Raw genomic sequence first — 17,148 nt, 5'->3', positions numbered from 1 at the left:
AACAGAAGTGAGACTCACCGGTCTATAATTCCCGGGGAAGTCTCTGTTCCCCTTCTTAAACAATGGGACAACATTCGCTAACCTCCAATCTTCTGGTACTATACCAGAGGCCAATTGTGGAGAAACCACAATGCTAAAATTCGGCACAAACTTCCAATGAAAACCATTCAGGGCCAGAAATGTAATTACTCTCCTTTTTGTCGACGTCATTGGGAACTCGCCAATAACTTTTGTTTTCACATCCCGTGGAGCGATTTGTCCATGTCCAATTGTTTGGCCGAGGAATGTGACTTGGGCCTTTCCAAACTCACACTTAGCTATGGTTACCGCCAAGCCCACCTCCTGAAGTCGATTGAATAATTCCACCACAGGTTCACGTCTGACTTAAAATCACCACATTGCCTATATATACCGTACAATTGGATAATACTGAAATGATCTTATTTGGTAATATTTCAATTGTGGTTGGGGTATTTTTCATTCCGAATGGATAACTTTGAGGAAGAATGTGGTGGCATTGGAAGCAGTTCAGAGAACTTTCACTCGATTGATTCCGGGGGTATGAAGGGGTTGACATGTGAGGAGAGGTTCAACAGTTTGGGTTTGCTTTCTCTGGAGTTCAGAAGGATGGAAGGGGAATCTGATCGAGGTATATAAAATTTTCAAAGGGATTGCTGAAGTAATTTTGAGCCAATCTTTCCTCTTATGCTGCAATCTAGAACAAGAGGTCACAGGTATAGGTTGAGAGGCGGTAGCTTTAAAACTGAAATGAGGAAGAACTAATTCACACAGAGGGTGGCGAATTTGTGGAAGTTGCTGCCACAGAGCGCGGTGGAGTCTGAATCATTGAATCGCTTAATGAGGGAGATGGATATACTTCTGATAAAGAAATAAAGAAGAATCTGGGAACAGGTGGGGAGTTGGATTTGAGACAATGGAGAGATCAGGCATGATCTGACTGAAATGCAGAGCAGGCTGAAATGCTCAATTTGCCTACTTCTGCTCCAAAGTCATGTGTTCCTAATTTCCGGTGTTCCTATTGTTGTGAAGTTAGTGTTTGTAAAATTAGAAAAAGAACTTCTAAAATGCTGAGAGTTGTAAAGTTTCATGGTTCTGTTTGAAAAGGTAGCATTTTTATGTCGTGAAAAGATGCAGGTGCACAGACTGAAACATTGTATGACGAGCCTGGGCAGTGGTGCTGCCAAGACAGCAGGTTGTTTTTGAAGTTTGCCCTATCAGGTTAAACTAGGCATTTGAATAGCTGCAGCGTATCAGATTTGAATTTGATGTTTTGATAACATGGAAAACAATCTTATTGTCAGGATTTTGGTATGTCATCAGGGATGGAAGAAACAGTTCCCAACTCCAGAGGTCCAGACAGCCACTGCCTCTGCCAGCAACTGACACATTTCATAGTTTGAGAGAGAGAAAGAAGCACAGCAAGGAACTTCCTCTAACAACCTAAGAGTCACATTTATGTCTTAAAAGAAAGTCTCATCTCAATCGTAAAGGTACCAGCAGAAGATACTGAAAAGAGAAGGTAAAGGAGACAGAAGATTCGGGAAAATAACACCTTATTTTATTTGGAGAGTGACTAGAAATTCAACTTTTTATTTGGTTAATACATAGGAATTGTATTTATCTAAACAACATTCATTAATAATAATATTTTATTCGGTTTGTTAATAGTTTAGTTAACGTGTTCACTGTTCGTAAGATGAATAAATTGTTACGTATTCCTTCCCAGAGACAGTCTCAGGTAATCATTTTGATTTGACCACCAAAAGTTGCTGAAGTGCAGGTACTATCTCTTCTCACACACACTTAAATAGATTATGAAGGGAACTACTTATCTTTGAGTGGTTGAGTGCTTTTTCGCAGAGAGGAGATTAACCTCCCACCCCTTGTTACAGACTGGTGGCTCCTCCGGGATTTGAACAGTCTCAGGTCTTTAAATAAACCTTAAGTGCCGAGTGTAAGATCTGCTAACAGACAACAAGCAGATTAAATAAAAAGTGGGGAAATGGCTCTTAACATTGCTGAAGAGGTTCTAGGAGTTGGCGATGCTTTCCATATTTGCCAAGAAAGTTTATAATGACAGAAAAAGGTGACACTGTAGAATTGGCAAACAGGCTAAACTTTGCTTGAACCAAGGATAATAGGAAAGCTAAAATTGCAACGGAGATAGCCAAGCATTCAGAGTGGAGTCAGAGAAACAATAAATTAGAAATGAGACAAATGGAGTTAGAAAGTGAACTTAAAAGGCCGGAGTCAGAAAAAAGAGGGAGAAGAAAGCGAAAGATAGTTTGAGTTGGAAAAGATGAAGTTCGAATTCGAAGCAAAAAATACTTCAAGTGACAGAAGTGAAAGTACAAGATGGAAGTGATTGTGAGCAAGCTCAGTGTAGCCAACCGCCTGATAGAGATGTATAAAAATATGTCCAAACATTACCAAAATTCGATCAGAAGGACGCAGAAGCCTTTTTCATCTCCTTTGAGAAATTGGTTACAGAGATGAAATGGCCAGTGGAGGTGTGGGTAATGTTAATTCAGACCAATTGGTAGGCAGGGCTACTGAGGTGTTTGCCGTGCTGTCAGAGGAGATGTAAGGGAAGTATGAAGAATTAAAGAAGGCTGTTTTGAGTGCTTACAAATTGTTACCAGAAGCAAATGGACCACAGTTCAGAAATGTGAGGAAGGAAACATTTCAGAAACGTTTCGAGAGTGAAAGAATTAAGCTGAGCAACTTCGATAGATGGGTGAGAGTATTAGAACATAGAACATAGAACATAAAACAGTACAGCACAGAACACGCCCTTCGGCCCACGATGTTGTGCCGAGCTTTATCTGAAACCAAGATCAAGCTATCCCACTCTCTATCACCCTGGTGTGCTCCATGTGCCTATCCAATAACCGCTTAAATGTTCCTAAATGACTCCACTATCACTGCAGGCAGTCCATTCCACACCCGAACCACTATCTGCGTAAAGAACCTACCTCTGATATCCTGCCTATATCTCCCACCATGAACCCTATAGTTATGCCCCCTTGTAATAGCTCCATCCACCCGAGGAAATAGTCGTTGAACGTTCACTCTATCTATCCCCTTCATCATTTTATACACCTCTATTAAGTCTCCCCTCAGCCTCCTCCACTCCAGAGAGAACAGCCCTAGCTCCCTCAACCTTTCCTCATAAGACCTACCCTCCAAACCAGGCAGCATCCTGGTAAATCTCCTCTGCACTCTTTCCAGCGCTTCCACATCCTTCTTATAGTGAGGTGATCAGAACTGCAAACAATATTCCAAATGTGGTCTCACCAAGGTCCTGTACAGTTGCAGGTATAAAAGATAGAAAATAAATATGAGTCTATTAGAGCTATTGTTCTGCTGGAGGAGTTTAAGTATTCAATTCCAGAAGTAATAAGAACTCATTTTGAAGAACAGAAAGTTGGAACAGCGAGAACTGCAGAGATGGCAGAAGAATCCACATTATTGCATCAATTGAAATCCAGCTTCCGACAGCAATTTCATTCCGTGAGGGATGGAAATTGACAAAGAAAGAACTTCAATTGAAAACAAAACGTATATCACACTGGGAACAGTTTACGTAATGTAATTGTAGTGAATAGTTTTCCTGTAGTTTAAATCTCAGGTATAAATTAATAACTTTTCTCGTTCCTGATTCACAATTGTTCATTTCCCGTGATGTTGAGCTCTGGTTTTCTCTTTCTGGTGTCTGGTACAGCTGTACAGATATTGGGCAGCTCAGAGCGTAGGGGTTCAGATCTCATTGTGAAGCTCAAAGGTCAGATTCACTTTTGTTAACTTTAAAATCAATTTTCCTGTAAAATATTCTCTGAATTTTTAAATAAATATTGAATGGAAAATTAAATCTGACTTTGCCAAACTCTCTTTCTGTATTTCTCTGTTAGTCTGTTTATGTGTGTGTCTCTCTGTCTCTATCTCTCTGTGTATCTGTGCGTCTCTCTGTGTCTCTATCTCTCTCTGTGTATCTGTGTGTCTCTCTGTGTCTCTATCTCTCTGTGTATCTGTGTGTCTCTCTGTTTCTATCTCTCTGCGTATTTGTGTGTCTCTCTGTCTCTATCTCTCTGTGTATCTGTGTGTCTCTCTGTTTCTAGAACATAGAACATAGAACAGTACAGCACAGAACAGGCCCTTCGGCCCACGATGTTGTGCCGAGCTTTCTCAGAAACCCTACAGCACAGAAAGAGGCCATTCGGCCCATCGAGTCTGCACCGACCACAATCACACCCAGGCCCTATCCCCATATCCTTACATATTTACCCACTAATCCCTCTAACCTACACACCCCATGACACTAAGGGCAATTTTAGCATGGCCAATCAACCTAACCCGCACATCTTTGGACTGTAGGAGGAAACCGGAGCACCCGGAGGAAACCCACGCAGACACGAGGAGAATGTGCAAACTCCACACAGACAGTGACCCAAGCCGGGAATCGATCCCAGGTCCCTGGAGCTGTGAAGCAGCAGTGCTAACCACTGTGCTACCATGCCGCCCTTTTCTATCTCTCTGTGTATCTGTGTGTCTCTCTGTCTCTATCTCTCTGTGTGTCTCTCTGTTTCTATCTCTCTGTGTATCTGTGTGTCTCTCTGTTTCTATCTCTCTGTGTATCTGTGTGTCTCTCTGTTTCTAACTCTCTGTGTATCTGTGTGTCTCTCTGTGTCTCTATCTCTCTGTGTATCTGTGTGTCTCTCTGTGTCTCTATCTCTCTGTGTATCTGTGTGTCTCTCTGTCTCTATCTCTCTGTGTATCTGTGTGTCTCTCTGTCTCTATCTCTCTGTGTATCTGTGTGTCTCTGTGTCTCTATCTCTCTGTGTATCTGTGTGTCTGTCTCTGTCTCTGTATTTCTCTGTATCTGTGTCTCTCTCTGTCTCTCGGTATATTTGTATATTTCACTCTGTCTCTGTATTTGTGTGTCTCTCTCTGTCTCTTTGTTTCTCTCTGTCTCTATTTCTCTGTGTATCTGTGTGTGTGTCTCTCTGTCTCTATCTCTCTGTGTATCTGTGTGTCTCTCTGTCTCTGTACTTCTCTGGATCTGTGTCTCTCTCTCTGCCTCTGTGTGTATATCTCTCTATGTATCTGTGTGTGTCTCTCTGTCTCTGCATTTCTCTGTATCTGTCTCTGTCTCTGTGTTTCTCTGTCTCTGTGTGTCTCGATGCTAAGGGCCTAGTATTTCAGGCTCTGACCTGAACCCACAATCTCTCAGACTCTGAGCGAAGATGGCTACATTGAAGGTGTGAGGCCTCATCACTTTCTGTCTGGTTTAGTTTTGTAATGTTTACATGTTTAAACACTGAAACCTCTTGCCCTTGTTGGGAATATCACTGCGGTTTGAGAAAAGCAAACACTGATCCCGCACTAAACACCCCCCCAACACAATACTGAGCAGAGTGTGTGAAATGTGACTGGTGCGAATGTGGATTGTCTTTTAAAAGTGGGTAAGAAACACTTCATTTTCAAATCTTTACCCTGCTTCTGTAGCGTCTCAGATTCCACCTAATCTGCACATCTTTGGACTGTGGAAGGAAACGGGGGCACCCGGAGGAAACCCATGCAGACACAGGGAGAATGTGCAAACTCAACCTAAACTACAAGGGGACCAATATACTTGCAGGGAGATTTGCTAGTGTTACTGGGGAGCGTTTAAACTAGATTTGCAGGGGGATGGGAACCAGAGTGCCAGAGCAGATAGTGGAGCAGGGGTAAAAAGACAGGTTAGTTCAAGCAAAATCACAAATGGAAGGGTTGAGTGTGGTGGAAATAATCTTTTGAGGTGTGTCTATTTCAATGCCAGGAGTATTGTGGGGAAGGCAGATGAGCTGAAGGCGTGGATAGACACATGGAAATATGACATTATAGCCATTCGTGAAACTTGGCTACAGGAGGGGCAGGACTGGCAGCTCAATGTTCCATGGTTCCAATATTTCAGGCGGGATAGAGGCAGAGGGATAAAAGGTGGTGGTGGGGGGGGGGGGGGGGGGTGGCATTGTTGGTCAGGGAAAATGTTACAGTGGTACTCAGGCAGGATAGATTAGGGAGCTTGTCTACAGAGGCCCTATGGGTGGAGCTGAGAAACAGGAAAGGTATGACCACATTAATGGGGTTGTATTATAGACCACCCAATAGTCAGCGAGAATTGGAGGAGCAAATCAGCGGAGAGATAGCTGACAACTGCAAGAAACACAAAGTTGTGATAGTAGGGGATTTTAATTTTCCACATATAGATTGGGACTCGCATCCTGTTAAAGGTTTAGACGGGGTAGAATTTGTAAAATGTGTTCAGGAGAATTATCTACATCAGTATATAGAGGTGCCAACTAGAGAGGATGCGATATTGGATCTCCTATTGGGAAATAGAACATAGAACATAGAACATAGAACATTACAGCGCAGAACAGGCCCTTCGGCCCACGATGTTGCACCGACCAGTTAAAAAAAAAACTGTGACCCTCCAACCTAAACCAATTTCTTTTCGTCCATGAACCTATCTACGGATCTCTTAAACGCCCCCAAACTAGGCGCATTTACTACTGATGCTGGCAGGGCATTCCAATCCCTCACCACCCTCTGGGTAAAGAACCTACCCCTGACATCGGTTCTATAACTACCCCCCCTCAATTTAAAGCCATGCCCCCTCGTGCTGGATTTCTCCATCAGAGGAAAAAGGCTATCACTATCCACCCTATCTAAACCTCTAATCATCTTATATGTTTCAATAAGATCCCCTCTTAGCCGCCGCCTTTCCAGCGAAAACAATCCCAAATCCCTCAGCCTCTCCTCATAGGATCTCCCCTCCATACCAGGCAACATCCTGGTAAACCTCCTCTGCACCCTCTCCAAAGCCTCCACATCCTTCCTGTAATGTGGGGACCAGAACTGCACACAGTACTCCAAGTGCGGCCGCACCAGAGTTGTGTACAGTTGCAACATAACGCTACGACTCCTAAATTCAATCCCCCTACCAATAAACGCCAAGACACCATATGCCTTCTTAACAACCTTATCTACTTGATTCCCAACTTTCAGGGATCTATGCACACATACACCTAGATCCCTCTGCTCCTCCACACTATTCAAAGTCCTCCCGTTAGCCCTATACTCAACACATCTGTTATTCCTACCAAAGTGAATTACCTCACACTTCTCCGCATTAAACTCCATCCGCCACCTCTCGGCCCAACTTTGCAACCTGTCTAAGTCTTCCTGCAAACTACGACACCCTTCCTCACTGTCTACCACACCACCGACTTTGGTGTCATCAGCAAATTTGCTAATCCACCCAACTATACCCTCATCCAGATCATTAATAAATATTACAAACAGCAGTGGCCCCAAAACAGATCCCTGAGGTACACCACTTGTAACCGCACTCCATGATGAATATTTACTATCAACCACCACCCTCTGTTTCCTATCCGCTAGCCAATTCCTGATCCAATTTCCTAGATCACCCCCAATCCCATACATCTGCATTTTCTGCAGAAGCCTACCATGGTGAACCTTATCAAACGCCTTACTAAAATCCATATATACCACGTCCACTGCCTTGCCCCCATCCACCTCCTTGGTCACTTTCTCAAAAAACTCAATAAGGTTAGTAAGGCACGACCTACCTGCCACAAAACCATGCTGACTATCACCTATCAATTCATTACTCTCCAAATAACTATAAATCCTATCCCTTATAATTTTTTCCAACATCTTGCCGACAACAGAAGTGAGACTCACCGGTCTATAATTCCCGGGGAAGTCTCTGTTCCCCTTCTTAAACAATGGGACAACATTCGCTAACCTCCAATCTTCTGGTACTATACCAGAGGCCAACGACGACCTGAAGATCAGAGCCAGAGGCTCTGCAATCACTTCTCTTGCCTCCCAGAGAATCCTTGGATAAATCCCATCCGGACCAGGGGATTTATCTATTTTCAGACCCTCCAGAATATCCTGCACATCCTCCTTATCAACTGTAATACTGTCTATTCTACTCCCTTGCAACCCAGTGTCCTCCTCAGCTATATTCATGTCCCCTTGCGTGAACACCGAAGAGAAATATTGGTTCAATGCTTCACCAATCTCCTCCGGTTCCACACATATCTTCCCTCTGCCATCTATAACTGGCCCTAAACTTGCCCTAACCAACCTTCTGTTCTTGACATACCTATAGAACGCCTTAGGATTCTCTTTAACCCTATCCGCCAAAGTCTTCTCATGTCCCCTTTTAGCCCTTCTAAGCTCGCTCTTCAACTCCCTCTTAGCCAATCTAAAGCTTTCTAGTGCACTACCCGAGTGCTCACGTCTCATCCGAACATAAGCCTCCTTTTTCTTTTTAACCAACAAAGAAACTTTTTTGGTGCACCACGGTTCCCTAGCCCTACCAATTCCTCCTTGCCTGACAGGGACATACCTATCACAGACTCGCAGTAGCTGCTCCTTGAAAAAACTCCACATGTCGGACGTTCCCAGTCCCTGTAATCTCCTAGTCCAACCTATGTTTCCTAATTCTCTCCTAATAGCCTCATAATTACCCTTCCCCCAGCTAAAACCACTGGCCCGAGGTTCATGCCTATCCCTTTCCATCACTAAGGTGAACGTAACCGAATTGTGGTCACTATCACCAAAATGCACACCAACTTCCAAGTCTAGCACCTGGTCTGGCTCATTTCCCAGCACCAGATCCAATATAGCCTCACCTCTAGTTGGCCTGTCTACATACTGAGTCAAAAAACCTTCCTGCACGCTTTGAACAAAAACTGACCCCTCTAACGAGCTAGAGCTATAACAATTCCAGTCAATATTAGTCAAGTTAAAATCCCCCATAACAACTGCCCTATTACTTTCACTCCTAAGCAGGATTGACTCCGCAATCCTTTCCTCAACCTCTCTATAACTTTTAGGAGGTCTATAAAAGACTCCCAACAGGGTGACCTCTCCTCTCCTATTTCTAATCTCCGCCCATACTACCTCAACAGATAAGTCCTCATCAAACCTCCTCTCTGACACTGTGATACAATCTCTGACCAATAATGCTACCCCTCCCCCTCTTCTACCTCCTTCCCTACTTCGACTAAAACATTTGAACCCCGGGACCTGCAGCATCCATTCCTGCCCCTGCTCTATCCATGTCTCTGAAATAGCCACAACATCGAAGTCCCAGGTGTCCCAAATGAGTTAGGGCAGGTGACGGATGTGAGTGTGAGGGAACACTTTGGATCCAGTGATCATAATGCCATTAGTTTCAACCTGATCATGGATAAGGATAGATCTGGTCCTCGGGTTGAAGTTCTGAACTGGAAAAAGGCCAAATTTGATTAAATGAGAAGGGATCTGGGAAGTGTGGATTGGCACAGGCTGTTCTCTGGTAAGGATGTAAATGGAAAGTGGGAGGCCTTCAAAGGAGAAATTTTGAGAGTGCAGAGTTGTATGTTCCTGTCAGGATTAAAGGCAAAGTAAATAGGAATAAGGAACCTTGGTTCTCGAGGGAGATTGTAACACTGATTAAGAGGAAGAGAGAGTTGTATGAAATGTACAGGCAGCAAGGAACAGATCAGATGCTCGAGGAGTATAAAAAGTGCAAGAAGCTACTTAAGAGGGAAATCAGGAGGGCTAAAAGAAGACATGAGGTTGCTTTGGCAGACAGAGTGAAGGAAAATCCAAAGAGCTTCTATAGGTATGTTAGGAACAAAAGGATAGTGAGGGACAAAATTGGTCCTCTTGAAGACCAAAGTGGTAGACTGTGTATGGAACCAAAAGAGATGGGGGAGATACTAAATGGTTTTTTTGCATCCGTATTTACTGAGGAAACGGGCATGGAGTCTACGGAAATAGGGCAAACAGGTAGGGAGGCCATGGAACCTTTACAGATTAAAGGGGAGGAGGTGCTTGCTGTCTTGAGGCAAATCAGAGTGGATAAATCCCCAGGACCAGACAGGGTATTCCCACGGACCTTGAGGGAAGCTAGTGTTGAACTTGCAGGAGCCCTGGCAGACATATTTAAAATGTCAGTATTCACGGGGGAGGTGCCGGATGATTGGAGGGTGGCTCATGTTGTTCCGTTGTTTCAAAAAGGTTCCAAAAGAAATCCGGGAAATTATAGGCCAGTAAGTTTGACGTCGGTGGTAGGCAAGTTATTGGAAGGTGTGATAAGGGATAGGATCTACAAATATTTGGATAGACAGGGACTTATTAGGGAGAGTCAACATGGCTTTGTGCATGGTAGGTCATGTTTGACCAATCTATTAGAGTTTTTCGAGGAGGTTACCAGGAAAGTGGATGAAGGGAAGGCAGTGGATGTTGTCTCCCTGGATTTCAGCAAGGCCTTTGACAAGGTCCCTCATGGGAGGTTAGTTAGGGAGGTTCAGTCGCGAGGTATACATGGGGAGGTAGTAAATTGGATTAGACACTGGCTCAATGGAAGAAGTCAGAGAGTGGTTGTGGAGGATTGCTTCTCTGAGTGGAGGCCTGTGACTAGTGGTGTGCCGCAGGGATCGGTGTTGGGTCCATTGTTGTTTGTCATCTACATCAATGATCTGGATGATAATGTGGTAAATTGGATCAGCAAGTTTGCTGATGATACAAAGATTGGAGGTGTAGTGGACAGTGAGGAAGGATTTCAAAACTTGCAGAGGGATTTGGACCAACTAGAAAAATGGGCTAAAAAATGGCAAATGGAATTTAACGCAGACAAGTGTGAGATATTGCACATTAGAAGGACAAACCAAAGAAGAACGTACAGGGTAAATGGTAGGACTCTGAAGAGTGCAGTTGAACAGAGGGATCTGGGAATACAGGTACAGAATTCCCTAAAAATGACGTCACAGGTGGATAGGGTCGTAAAGAGAACCTTTGGTACATTGGCCTTTATAAATTGGAGTATCGAGTATAAAAGTTGCAGTGTTATGGTAAGGTTATATAAGGCATTGGTGAGGCCGAATTTGGAGTATTGTGTACAGTTTTGGTCACCTAGTTACAGGAAAGATGTAAATAAGGTTGAAAGAGTGCAGAGAAGGTTCACAAGGATGTTGCCGGGACTTGAGAAGCTGAGTTACAGAGAGAGATTGAATAGGTTGGGACTTTATTCCCTGGAGCGTAGAAGATTGAGGGGAGATTTGATAGAGGTGTATAAGATTTTGATGGGTATAGATAGAGTGAATGCAAGCAGGCTTTTTCCGCTGAGGCTCGGGGAGAAAAAAAACAGAGGACATGGGTTAAGGGTGAAAGGAGAAAAGTTTAAAGGGAATATTAGGGGGGGCTTCTTCACGCAGAGAGTGGTGGGAGTGTGGAATGAGCTGCCGGATAAAGTGGTAAATGCAGGGTTTTTAACATTTAACATTTAACTTTTAACATTTAAGAAAAACTTGGACGGGTTCATGGATGAGAGGCATGTGGAGGGATATGGTCCAAGTGCAGGTCAGTGGGACTAGGCATAAAATGGTTCGGCACAGACAAGAAGGGCCAAAAGGCTTGTTTCTGAGCTGTAATTTTCTATGGTTCTATGGTTCAACTCCCAACCGAGAATTGAATCCTGGTGCTGTGAGGCAGCAGTGCTAAACACTGTCCACCATGTCGCCCTATCCCATGTATTGGGACACGGTGAAAAGTGTTGTTTCTTGCACGCTCCACAGACAAAACATACTGTTCATCGAGTTCATAGAAATCATAGAAATCATAGAAACCCTACAGGGCAGAAGGAGGCCATTCGGCCCATCGAGTCTGCACCGACCACAATCCCACCCAGGCCCTACCCCCACATTCGGGAGAAGGAGAGGAGAGGGTGCAGAATATAGTGTTGCAGTTACCGATAGGGTGTAGAGAAAGATCAGCTTAATGTATGGTAGGTCCGCTCAAAAATTAACATTCTGACCAAACACTAAAACTTTCCACAAAACAAGGCTCACAAATTCAACACCAGTTTCCTTTGTCCGCTCTCCCATCATGCTGTGTTCGGAGTCTCTGATCGATGCTAAGGGCCTAGTATTTGAGGCTCTGAGCTGAACCCACAATCTGTCTGATTCTGAGGGAAGATTACTGCCACTCAGATACAGCTGGCTGCAGTATCCCCTTGAAATATATCTGTTGTGTAAAGAGCCGCATGTTTTTTTTTCACTGTGTCTGCTGTCCTTAAAGAACTATTGAATAATCTAAACATCCGCATTAATGATCACAGAACAAGGCCAACATGGGGGAATCGAGTATCAGGTTTAAAAGTTTGTTTATTAGTGTCACAAGTAGGGTTACATTAACACTGCAATGAAGTTACTGTGGAAAATCCGTAGTCGCCATGCTCTGGCGCCTGTTTGGGCAACTTGGGGAGAATTTAGCATGGCTGATACACCTAACCAGCGCGTCTTTCAAACTGTGGGAGGAAACCGCAGCACCCGGTGGAAACCCACGCAGACACGGGGAGAATGTACAAACTCCACACTGACAGTGACCCAAGCCAGGAATCAAACCTGGGTCCCTGGCGCTGTGAGGCAGCAGCGCTAACCACTGTGCCGCCCCTCATCGAAAAATTGTGCAGTTGTGGAATGCACAGGATAGGAGGGATGTGATAGCACTGGAAAAGGTGCAGAGGAGATTCACCAGGATGTTGCCTGGCCTGGAGAGTTTTAGTTCATAGAATCATAGAATCCCGACAGTCCAGAATGAGGCCATTCGACCCATCAAATCTGCACGGACTCTTACCAAGGCTTACCCCGTAACCCCACGTATGTTCCCGCTAATCCCCCTAACCTATACATCGTGGGACCCTCAGGGCAATTTTGCATGGACAATGCACCCGAAGGAAACCCACGCAGACACGGGGAGAATGTGCAAACTCCACACAGACAGTAACCCGAGGCCGGAATTGAACCCGGGTCCCTGGCGCTGTGAGGCAGCAGCGCTAACCACTGTGCTACCGTGCCGCCACTCGAACTGAAGAGAGGTTTTATAGACTGACGGTGTGATCTTACCACCTGTTCACGCCACACTCCCGCTCAGCGAGGTCGGAGAATCTGGTGAGCAGCCAAATCTCCTTTCACTGCAGTGGGATGGGAAAATCCTGCCGGCCTGAACGGTGATAAGATTCCACCCTGGGGTTGTTTTCCGTGGAGCAGAGGAGGCTGAGGGGGAACATGATGGAGATGGATCAGATTATGAGGGACATCGATAGAGTAGACGGGGAGAAAGCTTTCCCCTTGGTGGTGGGATCAATGACCAGGGGGTATAGATTTAGGGTAAGGGGCAGGAGGTTTACAGGGGATGTGAGGAAAACCTTTTTCACCCAGAGGGTGGTGGGAGTCTGGAACTCTCTGCCTGAAAGGGTGGTGGAGGCAGAGACCCTCAGAACGTTTAAGAAGTGCTTAGCTATGCATTTGCAATGCCAAGGCTTACCAGGCCGTGAGCCAAGTTGGGTGATTTGTCTTTGACCGGCACAGATGCAATGGGCCGAAGGGCCTTTTCTGTTCTCTCGACCTCCATTGCTAAAACACAACCTCACTGACCCAGCTTCTGGTCATCCATCCAAATCTCTCCCTCCACAGCTCGGGGACAAATCCTGCCGCGCAATCTTCCTTTGAAGTGGCTTTGGACATTTCATTCTCCGTGAGGACTTGTCCGGATAGTGGCTGCTGTTGTTGTGTTTGTCGCAGTGTCAGCTCAGAAACATGGGCAACATGTTAGAAATGGCCGTCTCCCAGTGAGTGTGAGGACAGGGCAGGCTTTGAGCGAGGCCTGGGCCGCTCCCTGAAGGACACAGGGCCACCATTGTGCTTTTTGCTGACAAACAGAAAGCTTTCAGCCCTCTCTCTCTCTCTCTCTCGTGTCTCATCTCACTTACATTCTGCCCCTTCCATTCACTCTGTGCTGCTTTCTGGAGGAGGCTGCCAGCTTTATCCGCCACAGAGCACCTGCCAACAAGAACATCAGATGAAACCTTCCATTCCCCAAGTCCCTCTTTCCCCTCTGCTCCTCGCTGTTTTTCCGGAGGAAATGGGATGGGAAGCTGATGGGAAAAGATTTGCAGGGCTCCAAGAACAAGGTGGAGCAGTGGGACTGGCTCGATTGCTCTAGCAGAGAGTCGACACCAGCTGAATGGGCTGAATGTCCTCCTTCATTCTGTGGCTATTCTATGGTTGACACAGTATTCCAGCTGCGGCCTCACCAATGCCCTGTACAGGTGCATCAAGACATCCCTGCTTTTATATTCCATCCCCCTCGCAATATAGGCCAACATCCCATTTGCCTTCTTGATCACCTGTTGTACCTGCAGACTGGGCTTTTGCGTCTCATGCACAAGGACCCCCAGGTCCCTTTGCACGGTAGCATGTTTTAATTTGTTTCCATTGAGATAGTAATCCCATTTGTTATTATTTCCTCCAAAGTGTATAACCTCGCATTTATCAACGTTATACTCCATTTGCCATATCCTCGCCCACTCACTCAGCCTGTCCAAATCTCTCTGCAGATCTTCTCCGTCCTCCACACGATTCACTTTTCCACTTATCTTTGTGTCGTCTGCAAACTTTGTTACCCTACACTCCGTCCCCTCCTCCAGATCATCTATATAAATGGTAAACAGTTGCGGCCCGAGTACCGATCCCTGCGGCACGCCACTAGTTACCTTCCTCCAACCGGAAAAACACCCATTTATTCCGACTCTTTGCTTCCTGTCGGATAGCCAGTCCCCAATCCACTTTAACACACTACCCCCAACTCCATGTGCCCTAATCTTCTTCAGCAGCCTTTTATGGGGCACCTTATCAAACGCCTTTTGGAAATCCAAAAACACCGCATCCACCGGTTCTCCTCCATCAACCGCCCAATTCCATTATTTACAAGATCCTACCATACTCCACTGAGTGCTCAGTGTGTGCTGCCTACATCAGGAGTGCAGAGAGACTGACGCTCCTGTTTAAATACAGGACACGGGGCTCTCCGACTGGGCCATCAATGAGCTTTCAATCAGGGACATCTTTTGTTGTCCAACCAAATAAACAAAATCGAATTAACTCAGGGACAACTGAAAAAGGGCAGCTCCCTAAAAGGAGGGGAACCGCCGGAAACAAAAGGCAAAGCAGAAAGGAAACTTCAAACATCAAGTTTGAACTTCAAACATAAGTGTGTAGTGATCCATTTTGGCAGATCCAATGGGATGGAGCAGCAGTATAAAATGAAGGGTACCATTCTTAGCAGTGTAGAGGATCAGAAGGACCTTGGGGTCCGGGTCCATAGGACTCTTAAATCGGCCTCGCAGGTGGAGGATGCGGTCAAGAAGGCGTATGGCGTACTAGCCTTCATTAATCGAGGGATTGAGTTTAGGAGTCGGGAGATAATGCTGCAGCTTTATAGGACCCTGGTTAGACCCCACTTGGAGTACTGCGCGCAGTTCTGGTCACCTCATTACAGGAAAGATGTTGAAGCCATTGAAAGGGTGCAGAGGAGATTTACAAGGATGTTGCCTGGATTGGGGGGCATGCCTTATGAGGATAGGTTGAGGGAGCTTGGTCTCTTCTCCCTGGAGAGACGAAGGATGAGAGGTGACCTGATAGAGGTTTACAAGATGTTGAGGGGTCTGGATAGGGTGGACTCTCAGAGGCTATTTCCAAGGGCTGAAATGGTTGCTACGAGAGGACACAGGTTTAAGGTGCTGGGGGGTAGGTACAGGGGGGATGTCAGGGGTAAGTTTTTCACTCAGAGGGTGGTGGGTGAGTGGAATCGGCTGACGTCGGTGGTGGTGGAGGCAAACTCGTTGGGGTCTTTTAAGAGACTTCTGGATGAGTACATGGGATTTAATGGGATTGAGGGCTATAGATAGGCCTAGAGGTGGGGATGTGATCGGCGCAACTTGTGGGCCGAAGGGCCTGTTTGTGCTGTGACTTTCTATGTTCTATGTTTAAATGAAGATGTGATTAAGGGGGTCAATAATACACCCCAGTCCCTGCGGTGCCCAGCGGGCACGGAAGGCATCAGTGGTGCCCTCGGAACACCATATGCTCCCTCTCCAGGGACACCCGGACATGAACATATAGCCGCGGTAGAGCGGCAGACAGTCGGGTTGGATGTCCCCCTGGATCGCCCGCTGCCTGGACCGGGAGATGGAATGCCTCGCCAGGCCCAGGAACAGGTCCACGAGGAGCTCCTCTTCCTTCCCCGCACCTCTCCGCACCGGGTGCCCGTAGATCAGGAGCGTGGGGCTGAAGTGCAAACAAAACATCAAAAGAAGGTGTTTTAGAAAACTGAAAAGGTTGTACAGCCGACAACACAGAGCGTAGACATGGTCCACGGACTCCACAAGGTTGCAAAAAGGGGCACACTTGGGACCCCGTGAACCGGTACAACCTACGGTTGTACGGCACTGCTGCGTGCAGCACCCTCCACCCCAGGTCCCCAAGATAGTGGGGGGGAGATCTCTCCGTAGAGAGACTTCCACTGGGGACCTCTGCCACCCGGTGGCAACAAGGCCGCCAAGGTGTATCCGGGCGACAGGCGAGGACGCGGCAGTGGAAGGTGTGCAGCAGCAGCCCGTACAGGAAACGCCTCCGAGCGGTAGAAAAGGGGACTGGGGGCATTTCCATGAGGTGGCTCATGCTGTGGGGGTACCTGACCCGGGAGGGGGGGGGTCGAGGTTTGGGGCCAATGTAAAATTCCATCCGAGCAGGGGAACGCTCGGGCGGGATCCCACCGCACGCCTGTGCCGCCTCGAGACTGCGTGTGCCCTCAGGTCTGAACACAATCATCCTGAGGTCTAGGATGGCTTTGGCCGCGTGCCGGACGGCCACCTCCGCGCGCTCAGCCAGCACGCGGGGACTCATCCAGCCCGCTCCTCCGCCATCCAGCACGTCCCCGATTCTGGTCACCCCGGCGGCCACAGCCTCCTCTCCGCCAGCCACCTGAAGTTATACGGCTGGAGGTGCGGATTCCTGAGCAGTGGCTCTCGCACGAGAGCCGCTACTCCTGACGCTGCGTCGCGAGGCGACCGTGTTCCAGACCGTGAGGAGGTTCTGGTAAAAGACGGGCAACTCCCGCGAGGTCGGAAGGTGCCCCAGATTTATATGCAGCAGCTGCACGTCATAATTCAGGCCGTGCAACAGGCGGGAGAAATCCGTCGCCAGGGCACACCATCGT

The 17,148-nt window shown here is 46.6% G+C and overlaps 1 protein-coding gene across 1 annotated transcript in view; it reads left to right on the top strand.

The window, feature by feature from the left end:
- The window catches only part of LOC144484918 (EEF1A lysine methyltransferase 3-like), a 31,790-nt gene that overhangs the window by 6,921 nt on the left and 7,721 nt on the right, over nt 1–17,148 (top strand). The window contains exon 3 of the mRNA XM_078203278.1: nt 2,664–2,758. Within this exon, the coding sequence (XP_078059404.1) occupies nt 2,664–2,758 (95 nt within the window). The remainder of the gene's footprint in view (nt 1–2,663; nt 2,759–17,148) is intronic.

This window comes from Mustelus asterias, unplaced genomic scaffold (assembly GCF_964213995.1).
Source record: "Mustelus asterias unplaced genomic scaffold, sMusAst1.hap1.1 HAP1_SCAFFOLD_134, whole genome shotgun sequence".
NCBI lineage: Eukaryota > Metazoa > Chordata > Chondrichthyes > Carcharhiniformes > Triakidae > Mustelus > Mustelus asterias.
The sequence above is the reverse complement of the archived record's forward strand: the minus strand, read 5'-3'. Positions and strand labels throughout refer to the sequence as shown.